Source organism: Nyctereutes procyonoides, unplaced genomic scaffold, assembly GCF_905146905.1.
Source record: "Nyctereutes procyonoides isolate TBG_1078 unplaced genomic scaffold, NYPRO_anot_genome, whole genome shotgun sequence".
NCBI classification, from domain to species: Eukaryota; Metazoa; Chordata; class Mammalia; order Carnivora; family Canidae; genus Nyctereutes; species Nyctereutes procyonoides.
The window spans coordinates 27,695,394-27,716,947 of record NW_026575140.1 but is presented as its reverse complement, the minus strand read 5'-3'; the positions used below and the strand labels follow the sequence as shown (position 1 = coordinate 27,716,947).

The following is a 21,554-nucleotide window of genomic DNA, read 5'->3' as shown; positions in this document are numbered from 1 at the left end:
GGGAGGTGAAGACAGTACAGAAGGTCCTAGAGAAAATTTTCCTGCCCATTTTGCTCATCCCTTCAGTTAGGAGCTGCTGGCACAGGGAACAGGCAGTGGGTCCCCTTATGTCCCCTGCTTCTGTCAGCGAGCCTTCCTGGCACATCCCACCCTGGCACGGAGGAGAGCAGACAGTGGGCATCAGAGACAAGTTGGTTTGGGCTAGCTTCCTTTTCCTGCTCTGCTCAGAGGATCCGGGCTTGTTTTGCAAATGTGCCTCCTTCCCTCAGGCTAAATTGTATTTGGCTGATCTGGCCCCCAAGCAGGAAAACTGAAAGAGAAACACTCCTTTTGATTTCTAGTCTCTCCCTGGCTGCTTGGGCGCCACGCACCCCCTGCTGCTACAGAATCCTGTTTTAGCCATCCGCTAATCCAGTGAGCCCTGACGGAGTGCGTCCCTGTGCTGGTGTGGAGGACACAGCAGCCCTACCCACCCGTGCCTGACTGCCACCCAGGGCTGACATAGTCTCCCTCAGCGCTGGGAGGTGGTTCTGTTAAACTTAGAATTTGTTGCCAGTATTAAAATCTCCAGATTTTCAGCCTCTATTTGAATATTGATGTTTCTGGTCCACACAGTTAGGAGTCACGAGGCAGGTGTCTCAGTGCTGCCTGCCCCCCAGCATGTAGGTGCCACCTCCAGACACAAGGAGAGGGCATCGGATTCCAGAATCCTTACAAGCCCAGAGTCTCGAAAGAAGCAAGATGCAACTGTCCAAAATCCCACGTGGTCCCCTGCCCCCACTGCCAGTGGTCTGGGGGTGCTGCTCAGACAGGAGGTCACTCCTGCCATCTCTGCCACTGAGCAGGGCTTTGGGAGATGGTCTACTGTCAAACCCCAATAGGAGAGAAGAAGATTCCAGAACCCATGTAGCTCCCCAGATGTGGGACAACTGCTGGAGCTTCTGTCCCGGCCAGCTGAGCTTCCAACATCACTAGACAAGGAGAGCTCCAAGCACATTCACGCCCCCACTAGGGCGCAAAGAATTCCCTGCCTCAGCAACCATGCCACTTAGCAAATCGGGAGGAGATGCCGAGAGCCTCCATCCGACAACCGACCCCGCAATGCCGCAGCAGGGAATCACCCAGCTCAAGCCGCTTTCTATGTCTGAGGGCCCCTGGGAGATGTCCCAGGAGGCCACGCACCTGACTCAGGGACCCTGTTCCCATGTGAACGGGACAGCCCAGACAGGCTCCCCACTGGAAAGGTCCCCTCCTTGCCCGTCACCTCTGAGGCCCCGGGCCCTTCCCACCTGGAAGAAGTACTCCGTTCTCAGGCCCTCCACCTCTCTCCTGGGCATGTTTGCCATGGGAACAAGGTGCTCCCTACCCTCCCCCCCAGAAGATGAGGCCCCGCATCCCCAGACTTCCAGAACTGGGAACTACTTGCATCCCTGCACACGCACGCCATCCTGTCCCCACTCAGCCTCTGCACTCCTCGAAATGAGATTTCTGGAAATGTCCTCAGGACCCATAGGAAAACAGAGTTGAGGGTGAGATGGGGAAATGGAATAGCATGTGGGGGTCTGGATACGAGAAGTCAAATCTAATGAAAATTTTATCCAGTTGAACCCAGAAGTCAGAAGCAGGGCCTTTATTCCCATCAACAAGAACGCAGTCAAGATGAAACTAGTGGCTGCCGGTTCCCATTGACCTTGTTGCCATGGAGACAGCCTTAGTGTCAACAACTCGCAGGATCAGAATGGGCTCATTCACGCAAGAGGCATGTGGCAGGCCCCCTCCCGCCTGCCTCCATCACGTGGCTCCTAGGTAGGGTGACCACAGGTCCAGGGTTGCCTGGGAGTGGCTCTTTTCATACCATGGTGCAGCCACATGATCCCAGCGTCCCTGTCAGTCTGCAAGGTGACCTGTCTGGATGGCAGGTCAAACAGCCACCCTATTTATGGGTCATTCATGAGTGTTGAGTACCTGGGCAGGAGCACTGGAGGAGCCCAGGCTGATGGGGAAGGAGGAAGGGACCCCCTTCCCCACACAGGCCTCGTGTTCTGTGTGAGAGAGGGGAGGGGATTATCTTGGTCACCAACATTCCACTTGTCCCCTGATTGCCACAGCAACAAGAAATCTCTTTCATGCAGAGAAAACCAAACATCAGTTCCAGCAGGCACCGCCTGTGTGGTTACCCAGGCTCCTGCCAGCATGCCCTGTCACACCTCTAGAAGTTTCTGCCCCACAGAGCAAAGAGGGACAGGCAGCTAGCTCTTACCAGCCTTCTAGAGCAGCCATGGGGTAAGGGAGTGCTTTCGAGTTCTTTCTGACTCCCTCCAGCTCCTGTCCGAAGTGTTCCAGGCATGATGTTTCAGAACAGAAAGGGGGTCTCTTTCTGGGTCCTCAGCCTTGGTGTGCCTCAAAGCTCCTATGGACAACATCAAATCAGAATCCTGGGTGTGGGCGCCACCTATCTCTAACGGTCTTGGGGAACAATGAAGTGCCGTCAGGTGAGGCACACATTTTCCACATGAGCCAACTGAGGCTAAGAGAAATCAAAGATCCTCCCAAGATCACATGCACGTGAGGAAAAGAGCTGCCAAGGCTCACCCCTGACCTCAGGCCAGTGCATCCCCACAGCCTGTCCTCCCACCCCTACCCGGCCCCAGGATCTTCTTCCCATACAGCTAGCTGGGACACCAAGCTCAGAAATTCGCCCTGCCTTACTCCTAAGTTCTCCCACTGCTTAGGGTAGACACAGTGGAAATGGACATTTGTGGCTTCTGCAGACACCCAAGAGAAGGCCGGCTTTGGGGCCCTGGTCCCTGACTCTGTGGGTCCCCTCCCCACCCCACCTCCAGTGCCTGGAAACCCAGGTGAGGAACACAAACACTGGCCCTCACAATCCCACATTCCCTGGGAGGAGTCTTTCTTTGAGTTCTCTGTCTTTTGTAGCAATTTCCCCTGAACACACCCCAGTCTGCCAAGATAACTGAGGCCAGGCAGGCTTCTGGGGACCCTGAAAGCCCAGGTGTAGACATCGGGATGAGCTCCCAAAGCCTTCCTCCCTCTCTTGCTGGCAGCCAGTCTTCCAACAGCAGGTCCATGGCAAGTCCTGTTTCCCTGGGCTGGTGGCCCTGCCTGGCTGCCCGTCTGGCCCTTCTGAGGCCGCTGGCACCCTCCATAGTCAGGATGGGCAGTGGGCTAGAGGACAGCACCTGGCCCAGCCACGGATTCCAGGGTCCCCTGTGTGATCGCCACCCAGGAAATCAGACACCCTGTCCCGAGGAAGTGAAGTGAGTCCAGCTGTAAATGGAAGAAACTTTCAGGCACCTGATGGGGTAGCTCTCCCTCCTCCGCCCACTAAGAAACCTTCCTGCCCTTCCTTGGTCCCTGGAGGGATGCAGCCCCGGAGGCCCTGGGGGGCAGGTGGGGTAGTGGGAAAAGCTAGACTCTGCAGCCCCACTTACCTGCTGTGTGACCTTAAGCAAGTCATGTAACTTTCCTGTCTCGGTCCTCACATTCATGAAATGGGACAATAATTCTTCCTTAAAGGATTGTTGAGGGATTAGAGACATTTTCTCTAGACGAGTGGGTCTCAAACTTGAGCCAGCATCAAATCCCCTGGAGGGCTTGTGAGGACCCAGATCTGAGCCCCAATTGACAGAATTTCTTATTCGGTAGGCCTGGGGCACGGGGATGTGCATTTCTAGCAGGATCCCAGGTGGTTGTACTGCTTCTAGGACCACAGTCTGAGTGGCCCAGCACGCCCAACACCCTGTCCACAGTAAATGCTCCAGCGGGGAAAGAAAATATTGTTACATATTTCTTTTTGCGATGTAGTCAACATATAAGGAAACTAGCACAGTGCTGGGGTCTGGAAAGTCCCTGATCTCGGGGCCTCTTGAATGTGCGCACACACGCACACACACCCAGTGTGCAGTACACAGGGCTGGTGGCTCTCTCCTGGGGCTTCTAGGGCTCCAGTCAGTAAGCCTGGGGAGGAGGGGACACTGAGTCTCCCTGGGCTTCCGCAACAGAATAGCACAGAGCAGGGAATTTCACCCACGGGAATTAATCTCATATTTTGGAAGCTGGAAGTCAGAGAGCAAGCTGCCAGCAGGGTTGGTTGGTGGAGAGCTTGCGGACGGCTGTCTCTCACTCTGCCCTCACGTGGCCTCCGCTGTGCACACATACTCCCCGTGTCTCTTCCTCTTCCTACAAGGTCACGAGTCCTGTTGGATCAGGGCCCCACCCTTAGGACCTCATTTAACCTGTCACCTCCTGAAAGGTGCTGTCTCCAAACACAGTCCCATTGGGGTTAGGGCTTCAACCTAAGAATTCCTAAGAATTTGGGGGCACGCAATTCCTTCCACCAAGGGGATGACAGGGAGGTCCACCTGGGCTCAGGCCGAGCCCACCTAGCCAAAGCTCCCCCTCACCCCACCCCCACCCCCACCTCCACCACAAGTCTGGAGCCAAGCAACTATAACCCTACATCAGGTGGCAGCGAGCCCCCACCTAGGCCCCTCTCCCAGATCCCAGTGACTCTGTTCACGGTGGTTGGCCTCCTCTTGGGTATATTGTTCATCAGAAGATACTCTCCAAAGCATGGCCACATGCTGTTGTCACTGATTTCATTTTGATTATTCATATTAGTGGGATTATAGCTGCCTAGTCGTGGGTGGTAATTAGGGTAAGTGTCGCCTACAGGCCAGGTCAGCGCTGGAGTGGGCTGGGGGTTCCTGTAACAGGCATCTGGCCTGTGCTCTGCTGGCCCATCCTCATGCAGGGCATGATGTGGGCAGCCCAGCCAGAGCAGGTGGCAAGTCTCAGGGTGGCAGTGGGCCTGCTAGGGAAGCCACGGGAGCACCTGCACACCCCAGTTTCTGGGGGAAAGCGGGTCCCTCCTGGTAACTCCTGGCCTGTTCAGGCCTGTGGAGGAACAGGCCTGGCCCACCCATACCTGCCTTCTCCCCCTGTGGTATCTTCCTCTGACCAGCCTTCCTGGGACCACTGCCCAGGGCTGTGCATAGGTTGCTGTGGGAAGCCCCCCCACCCCTCACCCCCGGGATTCAGCACAAGTTGGGATCCTCCCATCTGAGGGGCTGACTATGGCCTGGGAATTAGGAACCTGGTGCCCTCCAGTGAGACCTAGCAAGCAGAGGGGACAAACATGACCCAGAGCCACCAGGATGCTATTTTTCTGGGAATTCCCTTTCCTCTTTCTGCGCATCCACCCTCACCCCAACCTCCCCCACCCCAACCGACCTCAGGTCATGACCTTACACTTAATCAAATGTATTTTTAATGCAGTTTCCCTTTTGCTGCTTTTGCAAAGAGGGAGGGGCAGGGGACAGGCAGGCAGCGCACGTGTTTATTAACCTTCCCTTCATAAAAAGCTCTTTTCCCATAGAAATCTCCTTTCCCGCTGATTCATTACGTGTCGGGAAGCAGAGCATGACATGTTAAAAGCCGTCTTGATAGTATTTGATATTCAGTACTAACAACTCACCAGCTTGGAGGAGGGGGCTTCTCTCCCCGCCCCCACCAGAGGGGGAGGCACACAATCTGCATATTGAATGTGCCAAGACAGTAGGTAATTTGCATTAAGCATCCAGAAATTCTCTGCTTGCAATCTGTCACCCTTCACTGGGTTTTCATTTTATAACCTTCACAACAGAAAGAGGAGAGCAAGAGGCAGAAAGAATGCAGCAAGCACACCCGCATGGCAGGGCTGGAGAGGAAGCCTGGAATGGTGGGGGGACAAGGGGGCGCTCTGGTCAGAAATGCCAGAAGACTCCAGTAGAGGTACCTGCCCATCCACCCCAAGACCCAGACCTTTGGGCAAGGAGTGGCCATGCGGCCAGAAACCAGAGGTGGGCTGCCCTGTGCGGAAGCCCACAGGTCCTCTCTCCAGTGAGCCACTTTCAGACCCACTTGGGGGCTTTCCTGAGAACACCTTGGTCTAGCTTTGCAACGGGCACCCACTCAGAGTCCCCCTTAGGTAGGACCCGCTATGGTGGGCCTCCGGAGGTTTTTTTGCTCCCAGGCTTGCAGTACCTACAGGATTCGGGCTTAGGACAGAGCTGTGGGTTTGCCATCCTGGCTACCCATGAGGAACTCCTGAGAGCTTTCAAAAAAAACCTGGCACCACCCCGGAGCAGGGGCTGGGATACGCCATCTCCACATGGCAGCAGTATAGTGCAAGGGGAGAGGTCCTCAAACTCTGCCCTCCCTCCCCCTGCCCAGCCTCTGCTTCCTCCTCTATAAAACAAGAAGTGCAGAAAAAGGCCTCAGCCAGGAGGTCCCAGGCGTGAGGACAGATAGTGGACCCTGGCCTTCACTCCTGCCTTGACCAGGCCCCTTCTGCTGTTATCGTCTTCCATACTGGATTTCCAAGTAGAGGTTTATTTGAGAAGAGCTCCATAGCTCTAGTGAGATCTGCAAATCCCTGGCCTGGGCCTTCCCTTTTGGCTGCAGAAGACAAGTGGGGCCTGATGCCACAGGAGCACAGGTGACCTAGGGCTTCCAGAGAGCTCCCCGAGGGATCCAAGGTGGAAGCAGGTGGACTGGAAATCACCCCACCACCCCCTGGATGTGCCCATCATACAGCCCTCAGAACAGCCAGACACGACTTCACAGCCAGGCAGCTCAGCTAGCTTGGAGACGGAAGCCACTCAGCAGCAACCCTCCCATCCCCGTGCGATGACGCACCAGAAGCCAGGACCCTCAGGGAGCAGGGCCACAGGCCTCATCAGAATGGGCCGGACACCTGGGGCAGATACACAGAAAAGGGAAAAAGAACCTGCCAGGATTCCCAGCATATCACCACCCACACATGAGGGGTTTTCTTTGAAAAACCACTGAAGTCCTACATAAACGAGTTGACAAGGAACAACAGCTGTGAGCTCTCCCCCTTGGTGTTCTGAAGCAGAGCCATGGGTGGCTGTCACAGCAAGCAACTTCCTCCTGCAAGTCCAGGTCCCACGGCACCGGCCAGGCCGTGGGGTAAGACCAGCCCTGTGCCTGGTCATCCCCATCACTACCAGTGACAGTCAGGACCACAGCTGTTCTTGTTGCATACATACGAGGTGCAGGGCAGGTGGGTGGGGTTTCCTCCTGTTCCCATTTCACAGATTAGGGCACTGAGACTCAGACAGGCTCAGTGACCTGCCCAAATTCACACAACAAAACTGAAACCTGGACTCACATCCAGATGTGGATCTGACTCCTACACTGTGTGGACTGCCTTCTGGAGCCTCACAGAGCCAGGGCAGGCACTGAGCATTGTGATGGTTCTTTCCCTGAAACCCGTGTGAAAGAAGCTCCTCCAGAGGAGAAAGGAGTAGTCTTTGCGTTGGCAAAGCCCCTGGCCTCTCCCTAGCATGGCCCTGCCTGGCTTCTCTTCCCAGGCCACCTGTTCCCACTGTCCCTGATTCACAGCAAGCTGGGTCCCTCCTGGAGCCCTGGGCACCGGCCCCCAGCCCCAGGGTTATGTCCAGATTCCCTGCCTCTGGAACCTGGCCCCCTAGAGCCACCAGAGAGCTGGGCTATGCCATATGCCTGGGGTGCCGGCCGGGTCGGCTTCAGCTGAGGACTGTGGAGCAGGTGGGCATGAAACCCATCAGTCCACAGGCCGAGCAGGAAGCCTACCCTCAGCCATCCTGCGGATCCATCCAGGGTTGCCTGTCCAGGTAACTGGTCATCAGCAGGCATCCACTGGCCAGGCCATGTGGCCCTTCAGTCCTGCCCTCCCCACCCCCTGCCTAGCCTGCCGCCCTCGGAGGTCGAGAAGTCTGGTGAGAATGAGAAACAGAAGCTCCCCTCCAGGTCTGGGCATCCACCCCAGCACACAGCCTCCATCTCCTCTGCAAATCTCCACTATCTGGGCGGCCCTGCCCATCTCCCTCCTGGGCCCTCTGAAGAGCCACTCTGGGGCACTTGGACTTTAGGAAAACAGAAGTGAATCTCTAGGTGATCCCCTCCCCCAGAGGGCACCATAGAGAGGGGAGGAGGAAAGGCAGAGGAGGACCACGAAGCTCCCAGTGGGAGGGGAGGGGGGTCTGGTAGGGCAGCCTGGCCCTCCCCCCTCGTCCTCCCTCCTCCCTCCCCCACTCCTCGTGTGCAGCAGTTCAGCCCTAGAGCCAGCCTCCCAGTGGCGAGGGGGCTATGCTCTGGGAGGGCCCAGGCGCCATCCCTCCCAGGCGCTGCCCCTGCACCCCGTGACCTTTGCCTGCCCCTCTGCCTCTCTCCCCCATAGTCCACGGCATCAAGTGGACCTGCAGTAATGGAAACAGCAGCTCAGGCTTCTCCGTGGAGCAGCTGGTGCAGCAGATCCTCGACAGCCACCAGACAAAGCCACAGCCTCGGACTCACAACTGCCTCTGCACTGGCAGCTTGGGTGAGCAGGGCCCCCTGGGGCAGGCGGGATAAGGGGGAGGCTTTCCCAGATAGTGGGTGTGGCTCTCCACCTCAGGGGTAGCCTCGATGTTCAGTGAGCTGAGCAGGGTCAGCCAGGAGCCAGGAGGCCGTGCAGGAAGCACCTAGGACACACTCACTCTAGTCCTGCCCCATGGGGCTCGTGGGCAGCCCACTTGGGGCAGGAGAGAGCAATTTCCAGAGAGCCAGCTCCCACTAGGAATGGGGGCAGCAGTGTTGGGAAGTACATGGGGTTGGAGATCCAGGTCTTGTCTACACACAGCAGGTACCCTCCAGGCCCCATCTTGGGTATCGTCAGCAGGAAGCCCAGGTGCCCGGGCACAGGGTTGACATGGGCTTTTCAGGGAGGTCAGCCCTGAGTCAATGGGACCACTCAAGCTAAACCTCCTTCTTTAACCTCTGTCTCTTCCGAGAATATAAAGTGTCCCGCACTCCCTGTCCTAATGTGTCTATTTTTCTGATAATGATATTTGCTCTTAGAAATGTGCGTTCTCCACCTCCTTCTCTACCTTAATTAGATATTTCCATTAGAGGGTCATGTCACTTCTGTGCAAAGTCCATGCATTTAGGAATCATCATGGTGAGGCCATAATAGGCTCAAGGGAGAATTCACCTTTTTATCAAAAGTGAAGTGACCCTCATCAGATGCAATGAAAATAATGGCAGAGGGGAGAGAAAGAAGAGCCGACCTGGCTGCTGTGTGCAGGGGACCTCATTTGTGGAGCCCTGGGGAGACTGGCCAGATTCAGCCTAGGGCTTTCTCCCTCTCTGCCACTGAGCTGGGGGTTTAGGGCTCTGTCTTTGCTTGGGTCTTACAGGGATTTTGACCCACAAAGAGTTGAGGACAGGCCTGGGCTGGCCAAACGGGAAAGAGGGGCAGATACCTTTCTGCTTCTGGAGCAGAGTCTAGAACCCCCTTTGGTCCTGGAGCCTGAGAGTTAATCCAGAGAGAGAGCATTGCTTTTCAACCCCCCACCCCCAAAACCCCACTGTGCAGCCTGAATAGCCGTGGAAATTTGGGGGAGGGGAGAGAGACATGGCCACCACTCTGGGCTGAGCCCTCCTGGCCAGCAAGAGCTGTTTCAGTAAATGGTATCTGTCTCTGAAGGTGGAAAAGATTTTTCTGGAAGGTGACAGACTCTCCATCTTCTTCTTCCCGGCCACCTATGTACTGGAGCACTAGTAGTGGTGGTGGTAGTAGTAGTAGTAGTAGTAGTATAAACACATCAGGGAGAAAGCCCAACTGGTCTGGTGGATGGTTACATCGAGTGCGTGAGAGCCCCAGGGACTGGGGTCCGGAGGCCAGAGATCCTGATGTGGGTCACACGCCAGCCCCAGGGGTCAGTGGCCTGTCTGGGCTCCCAGGTTGGGCTTTGCCAGCCCCCAGCTGCTCAGAGACAGGACCTGCTGCAGACCCAGCTCTGATTTTCTCTTTGCGTGTGCGTGTGTGGCCGTGTGTGCATGTGTGCGTGCGCGTGTGTGCATGGTGTGCCTCTGAATTTCACAGGAGCGGGCAGCAGCGTGCACCACAAGTGCAACAGTGCCAAACACCGCATCATCTCGCCGAAGGTCGAGCCGCGGACAGGGGGGTACGGGAGTCACGCAGAGGTGCAACACAACGATGTGTCCGAGGGCAAGCACGAGCACAGCCACAGCAAAGGCTCGAGCCGCGAGAAGAGGAACGGCAAGGTGGCCAAGCCTGTGCTGCTGCACCAGAACAGCACGGAGGTCTCCTCCACCAACCAGGTGGAGGTGCCCGACACCACCCAGAGCTCCCCTGTGTCCATCAGCAGCGGCCTCAACAGCGACCCGGACATGGTGGACAGCCCCGTGGTCACGGGTGTGTCCAGCATGGCTGTGGCCTCCGTGATGGGGAGCCTGTCCCAGAGCGCCACGGTGTTTATGTCTGAGGTCACCAACGAGGCCGTATACACCATGTCCCCTACCACTGGCCCCAACCACCACCTCCTCTCGCCTGACGCCTCTCAGGGCCTCGTCCTGGCCGTGAGCTCCGACGGCCACAAGTTCGCCTTCCCCACCGCGGGCAGCTCGGAGAGCCTGTCGATGCTGCCCACCAACGTGTCCGAAGAGCTGGTCCTCTCCACCACCCTCGATGGTGGCCGGAAGATTCCAGAAACCACCATGAACTTTGACCCCGACTGTTTCCTCAATAACCCAAAGCAGGGCCAGACGTATGGGGGTGGAGGCCTGAAAGCGGAGATGGTCAGCACCAACGTCCGGCACTCGCCACCAGTGGAGAGGGGCTTCAGCTTCACCACCGTCCTCACGAAGGAGATTAAGACCGAGGACACCTCTTTTGAGCAGCAGATGGCCAAAGAAGCGTACTCGTCCTCGGCGGCGGCCGCAGCCTCCAGCTCCCTCACCCTGACGGCCGGCTCCAGCCTCCTGCCGTCTGGCGGTGGCCTGAGTCCCAGCACCACCCTGGAGCAGATGGACTTCAGTGCAATTGACTCCAACAAAGACTACACGTCCAGCTTCAGCCAGACGGGTCACAGCCCCCACGTCCACCAGACCCCTTCCCCAAGCTTCTTCCTGCAGGATGCCAGCAAGCCTCTCCCCCTCGAGCAGAACGCCCACAGCAGCCTGAATGACTCCGGGGGCACCTTTGTGATGCCCACGGTGAAAACGGAGGCCTCGTCCCAAACCAGCTCCTGCAGTGGCCACGTGGAGACAAGGATAGAGTCCACTTCCTCCCTTCACCTCATGCAGTTCCAGGCCAATTTCCAGGCCATGGCTGCGGAAGGGGAGGTCACCATGGAGACTTCTCAGGTGGCCGAAGGGGGCGAGGGCCTCATCAAGTCTGGGGAGCTACAGGCCTGTAGCTCTGAGCACTACCTGCAGCCCGAGACCACTGGGGTAATCCGCAGTGCCGGCGGTGTCCCCATCCTCCCGGGCAATGTGGTGCAGGGACTCTACCCCGTGGCCCAGCCTGGCCTGGGCAACGCCTCCAACATGGAGCTCAGCCTGGACCACTTTGACATCTCCTTCAGCAACCAGTTCTCCGACCTGATCAATGACTTCATCTCCGTGGAAGGGGGCAGCAGCACCATCTATGGGCACCAGCTGGTGTCGGGAGACAGCACAGCGCTCTCCCAGTCGGAAGATGGGGCCCGCGCCCCCTTCGCGCAGGCGGAGATGTGCATCCCCTGCTGCAGCCCCCAGCAGGGGAGCCTGCAGCTGAGCAGTGCCGAGGGCGGGGCCGGCACCATGGCCTACATGCACGTGGCTGAGGTGGTCTCTGCCACCCCGGCGCAGGGCACCCTGGGGATGCTGCAGCAGAGCGGACGGGTGTTCATGGTGACCGACTACTCCCCGGAGTGGTCTTACCCAGAGGTAAGCTGCTGCTGCCCTGGCCTCCCCAACCTGCCGCCAGCGCGCAGCCGAGGGAGGCTCACTTCCATGTGGCCACCCTTTGGATGGAGCTCTGGACATACAGACAGAGTTGTCCCCTTCCTCTGTCCCCATGGGCTATGCTTCTCAGACTTCACTGAAGCAAGTAGCTTGACAATCAAGGATCTCCGGGGGGCCAGGTGGCCTCCCCACTGCCCCCGGAGTAACAGTCTGCTGTTACCTGGCTTAAGTATTAACATTCCATCTGAGTTTTGCTCTGCTTCCTTTTTTTTTTTCTTTTTAAAAATGTCCTAGGGCTGCTAAAACAAAACAAAACAAATTCAAAACTCACCACCATAGACCATCCATAGCCATTACTCTTGATTTGCTTCACTACAAACAAAATATAAACCAATTCCCATCAACCTGAGAGGAAGGGTACGGCTTCCAAATAGGCATCCATGAAAATTTCTCGGATAAATCCAGCCTCTACAAAATCAAAAGTAGGATCTGACCTTTGGTTTTGTAGAGGAGCCTGACCTGATCTCCTGACCCAGGATCCCCCACCTGTGCTCCTTCCCCAACTCTCTGCCACTTCTGGTAGTCTCAGTTCCTGCCAGCTGACCTCTGACATGGAGGATCACTATCCCAAAGCCAGGGTCGTCGGAAAACCCAGGTCTCACCACAGTGGCATGGCGTTTAAAGAAGAAACCCTTGCTTTCTCTCAGAGGTAGAATGGCACAGGAATGGGACAGTGTGGCCCGAGGTTTCCCTACTGCCCTGCTGAACACTGCAGCTCGCTCATTGACCTCTCCCAGCTCACCTGCCAGGTGCTTGGGGAGCAGAGCAATCACCACACTTTCTTCCAGGGAGGCGGCTGCCCACGGATCTCCTGGTCCCACTGCTGTGTGTCCCGTGGACACTGGGGTTAGGGGCGACTGTCCAGTAGACCAAAAGAAGGGTGTTCTTGAAGACCATGAATCTCACAGGGTAGCTCAATGCAAGAATACAGATTCCACAAAAGCTCTTCAGGTACAGGCAGTGCAGGGACTCTGGCCAAAGCCTGTGCATGTTACAGCCCCAGGTGATTGAGGGGCTCCCGAGGATGATGCTGGAGTCTCAGGACTAGACCAACAGGGTGCTCTGAGAAGTGGAGTGCTCCACTGAGCCAGTCTCAGCAATTTTTTTCTTAAGATTTTATTTATTTATTCATGAGAGACACAGAGAGAGAGAGAGAGAGAGAGGCAGCGACACAGGCAGAGGGAGAAGCAGGCTCTCCGCAGGGAGCCCAATGCAGAACTCGATCCCAGAACCTGGGATCATGACCTGAGCCAAAGACAGATGCTCAACCACTGAACCACCCAGATGCCCCCTCAGCCTCAGCTTTAAAGGCTCCCCCTCGGGCCCTGGTGAAGGGGACAACATGGCCCATGGGTGGAGCAAATCTTAGAGGATATTCTGAGGTATCAATCGGGCTCTGCAATGATGTCACTTTTCTGTGACTTGGTTTCCTCATCTGTAAAATGGGGGTAACAGACATACCCTCCTTGGGGCAAGGATGTAGTGCCAGGAATTTTGGTTTAGTACTTGCCCGTAGTAAGTAATCAGTGAATACTTGTTGTTCTGTGGCTGTCACAGCTTGAGACTTCCTGTGGTCCTTTTGGGGTCCTGCCACCATGACTGTGGCACGGAGGCCACATGAAGCAGTGTCCTGTCCCTCCTACTCACTGGTTGACTGCTTACAACCTTGGGGAAGTCACCGAGATTGTGGGCCTCACTATTAACAATTCTTTCCAGGAGGCTCATTACTTCTTCTCCTCCTTTTATGGCAAAGCACAGATAAAATCAGACACAGATGTACCCAGCTCTCAGAAAGATGCCACATCAGCTCAGCTAGTGGCCCAGGCTTCATACAAGGGGGTCCCGGAAAGACGGCAGGGGTCTAGACAGAGCAGCTTCTGTCCATGCACCGTGTCTGTGTACAACATGTTGAGAGGTGTCCAGAGGCCACTACCTCGTGTGCTGAGGAGCATGGGGCTGGGGCCAGACAGGATGTGCCCCATACTCACTAGCTGGTAACTTTGGGCAAGGTTGCCACCTTTATTGTTTCTGAAATGGGCAATGATATCTCTTATCTCACTGGGTTGTTATTAAGGACTGAGTAAAGTACTCAGGCAGCACCTCCCTCTTCCATCCACCTCCACGTGCTCTACCCCCAAGACTTCAGAAGATTCTGACCAAGCCTACTCCTGGTATGGCTCAGTTTGACCCTGTCCATGATGCTGAGCCCAGTGGCATCCTCAAAGTCCCCACCACATTTCACTTCCCACCCCAGGTCAGCTCAGCCCAGCAGCCTGCCCACCCCTCCCCCCAACCAGCACAGGGCTAAGAAAGCATCTCAGAGGGACAGAGAGGGGTATGTAGCAAGAGGTCAACTGTGAGACCTGACGCCTTGGGCCTCAGTTTCCTTATCTGTAAATGGCTGAGAGGGGTGGCCTCAAGACCCTGCAGGTCCTAGGCCTGGGAGATTTGGCCGTCAGGACCCTTGGAACTCCCCCCTCACCCCCGCCACCAGAGCCTAAGTCCTGCAGGAACTGGACCAAGGGATAAGGGGGACCTCTCTTTCCCCAGCCTCAGCCTGTGCACACCAGCCCCCAGCATGGGTCCAGGCCCGCAGTCTGGCCACCATGGGCCTGGGGCACTAGCAAGGAGCTATTAGCAGACTTGGTCCCCTGTTCTGTACCCAAAAACCGGCAGGTCCCCAAATTGTACCTCAGGGAAAGTCAGTTCAGCAGCCTGCCACGCGAGGGCAGCACGGGAGCAGGAAAGAATGTGGGTCTGGGCACCTCCAAGAGGGAGCCTCCAGCCCTGGTTTTCCAGAAGCCCTTGAGGTTTCCAGGAAACAAAAGCAACTCAAATTCAATTTGATATGGAAAATGCACAGATGCCACCCAGCTGGTCCCTTTGGAGCCCAATGGCCACACGGTGAGGCCTCTGCAGAGAGAGGCCCCAGTGACTCTGACCAGCTACTTCCTCCTCACCATCCTCCCCCTCCCTGGCCACAGTCCCCAGTCCAGCAACAAGGGCCACTCCCTCCTGGGTTCCCTTACAAGGTTGTGTGTAAGGTTCCCCTACACACCTCTCTCTCAACCCTTCTCTCCCCCTCACAGCCTCCTGGCTGGCACGTTTGCCCCTGTCTTCCTGGCCAACTGTGCCAGGAGCTCGGTTCTAGCCACACGATGCCAAGCAAGACATGTTGCAACACACACAGCAAGACACCTAGGCCGGGGAACACTTCTGAGGCTGTAAATATGAGCGTGAGCTAAATTGGCCCAGCTCTAAAATCCACTCTGCCAGAAAGCTAAGGCCAGGCCACTCTGCTCTCTCTTCTGGGAGCGTCCCTCCCCACCTCCCAGATGCTCTGTCCCCCTCTTCACCTGCAGCTGCAGCTGGTCACCAGCACACACATACACACACACGCACGCACACACACATCCACGCACATGTGCACACATGTGCCCCAGGATCTACCCTGGTTACATCAGACATCTAGGTCCTTTATATCAGGGCACAGACCTCAGATGGCATGTGTTGCCCCCTCTACTCCCCCAAACTCTCTGCGTCATCTGCCTCCACTGACAGTTCGCTACACCAGGCGGAGGAAGCTGCAATTAGAGCCCGTCAGGTGCCTGCGTCACCGCGGATGGAGCGCAGCCAGGCCAGCGTTGCCATGGGAACCATCCCCTGAACTGATGGATGCTGAGCCCATCCTGCAGCGGTTTCCATGGAGAAGGTCCTGATGTTCTCCAGTCATTTCTACAGTTCTTTGTTTCTCACAGCAGCCCTAGTTTCATGCCAGCAGCTCTTGATTGGGGTTATTGTTTTGTTTCTTTTTTTTTCCCCCTTTTTTCTCACATGGAAAATGTGGCTTTTTGAAGCCACTGCTCTTCCACTTCGGAGGATCTAGGGAGGATCGTGCCCTGAACTGGCCTGTGGTTCTACCTATGCCATGAAGCACCCCTCCCCGCCCTCACCCAGAATGCTGGCCCCAGTCCTGCCATCCTGACAGAGTTCCAAATGTCCCTATGGAGCCATATAGCAGAATCAAGGAATGTTAAGACCAGAGGGCTACCAGAGAGGTTGGGTCACTGGGCTGAGGACACAGAGCTCCTGAGGGACAGAAGCAGGGGCCTGAGCTATCTCCACTGTCCCCCACCTTCGGCCTCCTAGTGGCAAAGTGACTTCTCCAAAACCATCCCATCCCATCCAAGAGGACACGTGCAATACCTGCCCACCAGGAGAACCCTCCTGTGCTGGGCTGTAGGAGAATCACCCTCACCTCATCCCTGGGAACACCCTCTCCTGCTGTTGATGCCCAAGGCCAGCCCTGGTCCAGGTCGGGGTTCCAGGAGCATTGTGGGCATCCCAGGGGTAAGCCTTCGGTTGAGGCTGGGGGTCCCTCCACCTCAGGGTACGCCAGTGCCAAGAAGGGTCCATGCAACAGCCGGTGACTGGGCAGGAGAGTGTCTCTCTGGCGGAGCCAGTAGTGGGAGAGCTGGGGTCTGGCTTCTCTGGCCTGGAAAGGTGGAGAAAGGGGCCTGCACCCTTCACTCCCTTCCACCCTCTACCCCCACCCCCTACCCTCACCCCCACCCCCAGTCTCCAGTAGATATGCCGGTCAGTGTTCTGAAGCCTGGACACTAGGTGGCGCTCTCCACACTGTCCTGCGCAGGTGTGGGCACCTTGCCGGGTAAAAGTGGCTGGAGCCTGGGGGGGTGGGGGGGACCCAAGGAAAGCCAGAGAGGCCAGCCTCCCCAGCCCCCAGCTGTAAGTCCCTGTCCCACTCAGGGCCATCTCTGAGCCCAAGCCTTTCTCATCCACGCCCCTTCTCCCACCGCAGAAGCCCAGACTATACCCTGAGGATCCTGCAGTTCTCCCTGTTTCCCCACCAGAACACCCCCATCCCTGGAGTGACACTGACGTGCTCAAGCCTGTTTTCAAAACTCGGAGTTCCTGAAACCTGTCTGCAAGTAAAATGACAGAGAAAGCTCCCTCCCTCCTCTCCCCTTCCCTCCAGGTCTCCTGCCTGGCCAATTCTCAGGAGCACCATGTGCTGAAAAGGAGTGAACAACTCTGTGCCACCTTCTGCCTAGAACCGAAAGTTCCTTTCCGCAGGAGAGGTTAGGGGTCAGAACTGCTGGTTGCCTGTGCAGATGCCAGCGGGGGTCCACCTCCCCCCCCCCAGGCTTCCTCCTCCTGCTGCCATCCTGAAACAGCAGTTCTCAAAAGTCAGGGCACATTGTAGTCCAGTAGCGTGCATGTACACCAGGCACGGGGAGTGGGAGCAGCCTGGAAGGCCGCTTCCCCGTCCCTCGCTCTGTGGCTGATGCTCCTCTCTGCCCCTCTGTCCCCTCCAGGGAGGAGTGAAGGTTCTCATCACAGGCCCATGGCAAGAAGCCAGCAATAACTACAGCTGCCTGTTTGACCAGATCTCAGTGCCTGCGTCCTTGATTCAGCCCGGGGTTCTGCGCTGCTACTGCCCAGGTAAGAAGCCCAGCCCCCACCATGGGTGTGGGGGCCCCAGGAGCACCGCATGGAGGGTCAGCCTGGGAGCGACCTGGGACCAGGGGCACCATCACTCTGAGCCTCCAGTGTCCTCTGCTGGGGTGGAGGGGTCCCAGACCAACTAGCACGATGTCATCTGTTTGGGCTCATGGCGCTCCTATCAGATGGGGTTACGAAGCCTGCTCAGCTGGGATTTTGAAGCAAACATGATGAGGGTCTGTCCAGACAGCCAGGAAGCCAGGCTGACACACCCAGGACTGGGCACAGCAGGAAGCCAGAGACACCCTCCACCTGAAAGGATCCCGGAGCTGGTGGCGGGAGCCAGGCAGGTAGAGGAGCCCCAGAGGAGCCGCATCTGGGGTCAGAGCAGCAACCAGGCAGCCCTCCCTCCTCTGGCCTGTGCCTCCCACAGTTACAGACCAGCAGAAGTCACAGAAGGAGAGACAGCCAAGCTGTTTGGTCCATGGGTCAGTGCCCCCAAGGCACTGAGCAGGTCAGAGAGAGGTGGAGAAGGCCTGGTCGCTGTAGGGTGGGGGCAGGGGGGTCAAAGTGAGAATAATCTGCATAAATTCCCTTGAGGACATGTGTACCCTGCACCCAGAAAAACTCACATGCACATAATCTGCTTCCAGTTTCAGGGGCAAGAACCCTTCTGCTGTCCCTGTCCTTTGCCCTCACTCACTCATTGCCATCTACTTAGCTTGACGTCCCTGTCTGGTCAACTCCTTGACCTCTGGCCATCACTACCTCCCCATGGGCCTGCCAGCTCCATGTGGTCAGCCTCTGTGTCTTTCCCAGTCACCAGGTGTCCCCAGGGCTTACAAGTGGCTGGCACATCACAAGACAGAGATCCGTATTTGTGAAGGAATCTGTTTCTAGAGCTCCTTTTCCAATCCCTGTGCTGGTGTTGGGGAGACTCTTCAGCTGACATTAGCTCCAGGGATGGCCCATCCAGCTTGCCCAGGCAATGAGTGGAGAGAGAGCCCTACCCCATGTTATCTGATGCCAGGGGATCTACAAAAGGAGAGAGCGCTCCCTGTGGGGGCTGAGGATTAGTAAAGAGAAGTGGGGACAGGGGGCTTAGGCCACCCCAGCTATCTGCCACTCCCCATACCATTCCCCCAGCCTGGGGCTCCTGAATTCACATGGAACAGTTTTCCTTCTGTCTCTCTCCTTTCCCTGTGCAGCCCGCCAGAGAAGAATGCTCCAGGGTTGGGTTCACATGTTCAGTCTCCACCTGAACTCAGCACCTCCTTCACCACAAACATCTCAGGGAGTCAGGGATGGTGCCATTGGTGACCTCTCCCCTTACTGGTCTGCCCTCACCACTGCCTGGCTGGCCCCAGAGGACCCACTTAGCCCCCTTTGCTCCTGGGAGCCCCGCTTGGTCTGGAACACAGCCATCAGGATGCCAGCCCAGGCTGGGTCAGCCTCTCACAGCTCAGGCTACATGGTTAATGCAGCTATCACTCCCCCACCGCCTCTACCCCGGGGGTAGGGGGAGAGGGCAGCGTGTTATTACACTGTCCACTCACCACCTGCTGTTGGAATTGGACTGGCCTGGCCTATAAATAGAAGCCACTTCCTGTACCTGGTTCTGGCCTGGCTGAGGACCCAGACCTTGCCTGTCCTAGGTTATCTGACCTCTCCACAAAAAAGACTGGCCTTTGCATGCCCTCTGGACGATGTCCCAGGCCAGGACCTGGCGAGTTCTGGGTGGTGAAGCAGTCACACCACAGCATATCCCAGATCCACCACTTACCATCTGGTGACGTTAGGTTGGTACTTGACCTTTCTGGGCCTCAATTTCTATATCTTAAAAACCACCTGCCAGATGGGTGAGAGCAGAGGTGAAGGAAGGACCATGGAGCACTTGGTTCATAGGCTCAGTTTGTTTGTTTCGTTTCAGCTCTTTGTTTCGAGCGGGGAGAGGGGATCAGCACTGTTAGGTCTCTCAGCAGGCAGCCATCCTGGGTCCCAAGAGCTGGCATCAGAGTCCACCTAGGCTAGCGTGTCTCCCAGTGGTTCAGGCTCCTCTAACACAGCACATCTGGAACCCGGGGATGGGAAGCCACAGGCTCAGGCAGAGACGAAGAGCCAAGGCCCTGCTGCTAGAGCACCATTTTGTTCTGCAACCAACTGCAAAGAGGGGGTCCCCTTTGGACGTCTCTGCCTTAAGGCCCAAATGAAAACATGTCACTCTGTAAGACAGTGCTGGATGTACACATGCACTCCTTCATTCATCAAATCATTTACCAAGCACTGGTAGGCATCTAAAATGGGGCAGAGCGTAAGGAGGGACAGAAGCCCCCACCCCTCAGCCCCACTCTGACCCCAGGGAGCAATCAGTCTAGGGAGGAAACAGACAAGCCCCTGCCCTGGGGAATGGTACGGGCTGCTTGGGCGCCTCTTCCAAGGGCTTGGGGACATGAGCTGATCTTGAAGAAGGAACACTTGAAGCCAGAACCCAACTGGTCTTGCCAGAAAGGAGGTGTCAGAGGCCTGTGAGCACAAGCCACGCCACCTCAGGAGCTGGGAATGACACGGAGGAGGGGCATGGGGAGCGCACATGGCCGCAGCTCTCTAGCCTGGCACCCTGACGAGGAGACTGGACCCTGACCAGGAACATAGTCCCCCCATTGTCACAGGCCACAGGCAACATGCAGCATGGCATCCGCATCCTACAAGGTCTTAGCAGTGCTCCCAGAGCAGGAGAGAGACAACCAAGTCAGGGTGCTGAGCTCAGGGGGGAAAGGTGAAGGAAGACTTGAGACTTCAGAAAAGGCCCCCTGGACTCAAGAGGAGACAGAAGAAGCCACTAACCAGAAGACTTGGCCAGCAGGGCACCCCACCCTGGATTCCTGGGAGGTCGTCAAAGGCAAAGGGTAAAAATCAACACAAGGCAGGCAAGTGCACTGCGTTTTGAAGCAATTCATTCACCAAATGATTGAGTGGCCATACCATGCCAGGCACTGAGCTTGGCACTGGGCATGAAGGGGCGACCCATGCCCAACTCTCATGGAGCTTATATTTTACTGTAGGAGGCAGAAAGAAACAAGGAGACAAAATCGCCAAGCAAGTCGGAGGGAGATAAGGTGGGGAGAGCTGAACATGGAAGAGCTGAAGAAGATGGGGGGGGACCTAACCACATCCATCCTTCTGAGTCAGGGGAAGGAGCTTGATCTGGTCTTACTTGCAATGAGAAGCCATTAGTTTTAAGTAGGGAAGTGATGTGATCTAAATTATATCTTTAAAAGATGATTCTGGGTGTGTGGGAGAGCAGATTGTAGGGGGGAAGACCAGAAACAGGGAAGCCGTAGGAAGCAAGCAGAGGAGTGATCTTTCCCAACATAAAGGGGGGGTGCTCCCCGGGCAACATATTCCCACCAGTTTCAGGTGGGAACTTTGGAATGTGGCCCCCCAACTCCATCCCAGCAAGAACAGGTAGGTCTCCCGGGGGGGGGGGGGGCTGAGCTTACCCTTAGCAGGACTCTAGGTGAGAAATGCTGGCAGCTTGGACCAGAGGAGTGGCCAGGGAGACAGAGACAAATAGAGGGACCAGGAATCACTACCAGACTGGATGACAGGAGGGAAGGAGTACTGAGGAAGTGCCTGGGAGCCATGGCCTGCAAGGGCCAAGCTACTGGTCCAGGACCCAGGATACTATGATAGGTGCTCTCCTCTCCGTTCTGTCTCTCTCTGTGGAAAGATGGGATGCTCTGAATCACCCACATTCCAGCATCGCTGCAGGTTGTACCAGTGCCAAGTGCCAGGAGGTGGTGAAGAAGACAGCAGTTGAGGAGCTCCTTTGGGTCGGAACATCTGTCACAGAGAATCCTTGGGCTCCCCAGCCACCGGCCAAGGCCGGGAGGCCTGCTAATAGGTGCAGAGCTGAGCGGGCTCAGATGGGGTGCCTTCTTTCTGTTGTCTCAGATGCCCTTCTTTCTGTTGGTAAACCAGGCAAAACCCCAGGGAGGATGAATGACCACGAACTTGGAAGTCTGCTGGGGACACTGTCAGGGTCTCAGAAGGTTCTGGGCTTGGCTGGGAACCCCAGCCCAGAGAGACACCACAGGAGGGCCTATGGGACCTCCACCCATCATGGAGCCAGTTGATTCAGTTTGTGGTCTAGAGCTAAGAGACCACACCAGGATGGGAAGCAGAGGGGGAAAACTCACTGGTCACCCTTGGGCAGTGATGTCCTAAAGCCATGC

General features: G+C 56.6%; 1 protein-coding gene across 1 annotated transcript in view; it reads left to right on the top strand.

The window, feature by feature from the left end:
• Nucleotides 1–21,554, top strand: part of CAMTA1 (calmodulin binding transcription activator 1) — a 1,317,854-nt gene that overhangs the window by 1,218,740 nt on the left and 77,560 nt on the right. The window contains exons 10-12 of the mRNA XM_055306507.1: nt 8,246–8,386; nt 9,932–11,778; nt 17,193–17,319. Of these exons, the coding sequence (XP_055162482.1) occupies nt 8,246–8,386; nt 9,932–11,778; nt 17,193–17,319 (2,115 nt within the window). The remainder of the gene's footprint in view (nt 1–8,245; nt 8,387–9,931; nt 11,779–17,192; nt 17,320–21,554) is intronic.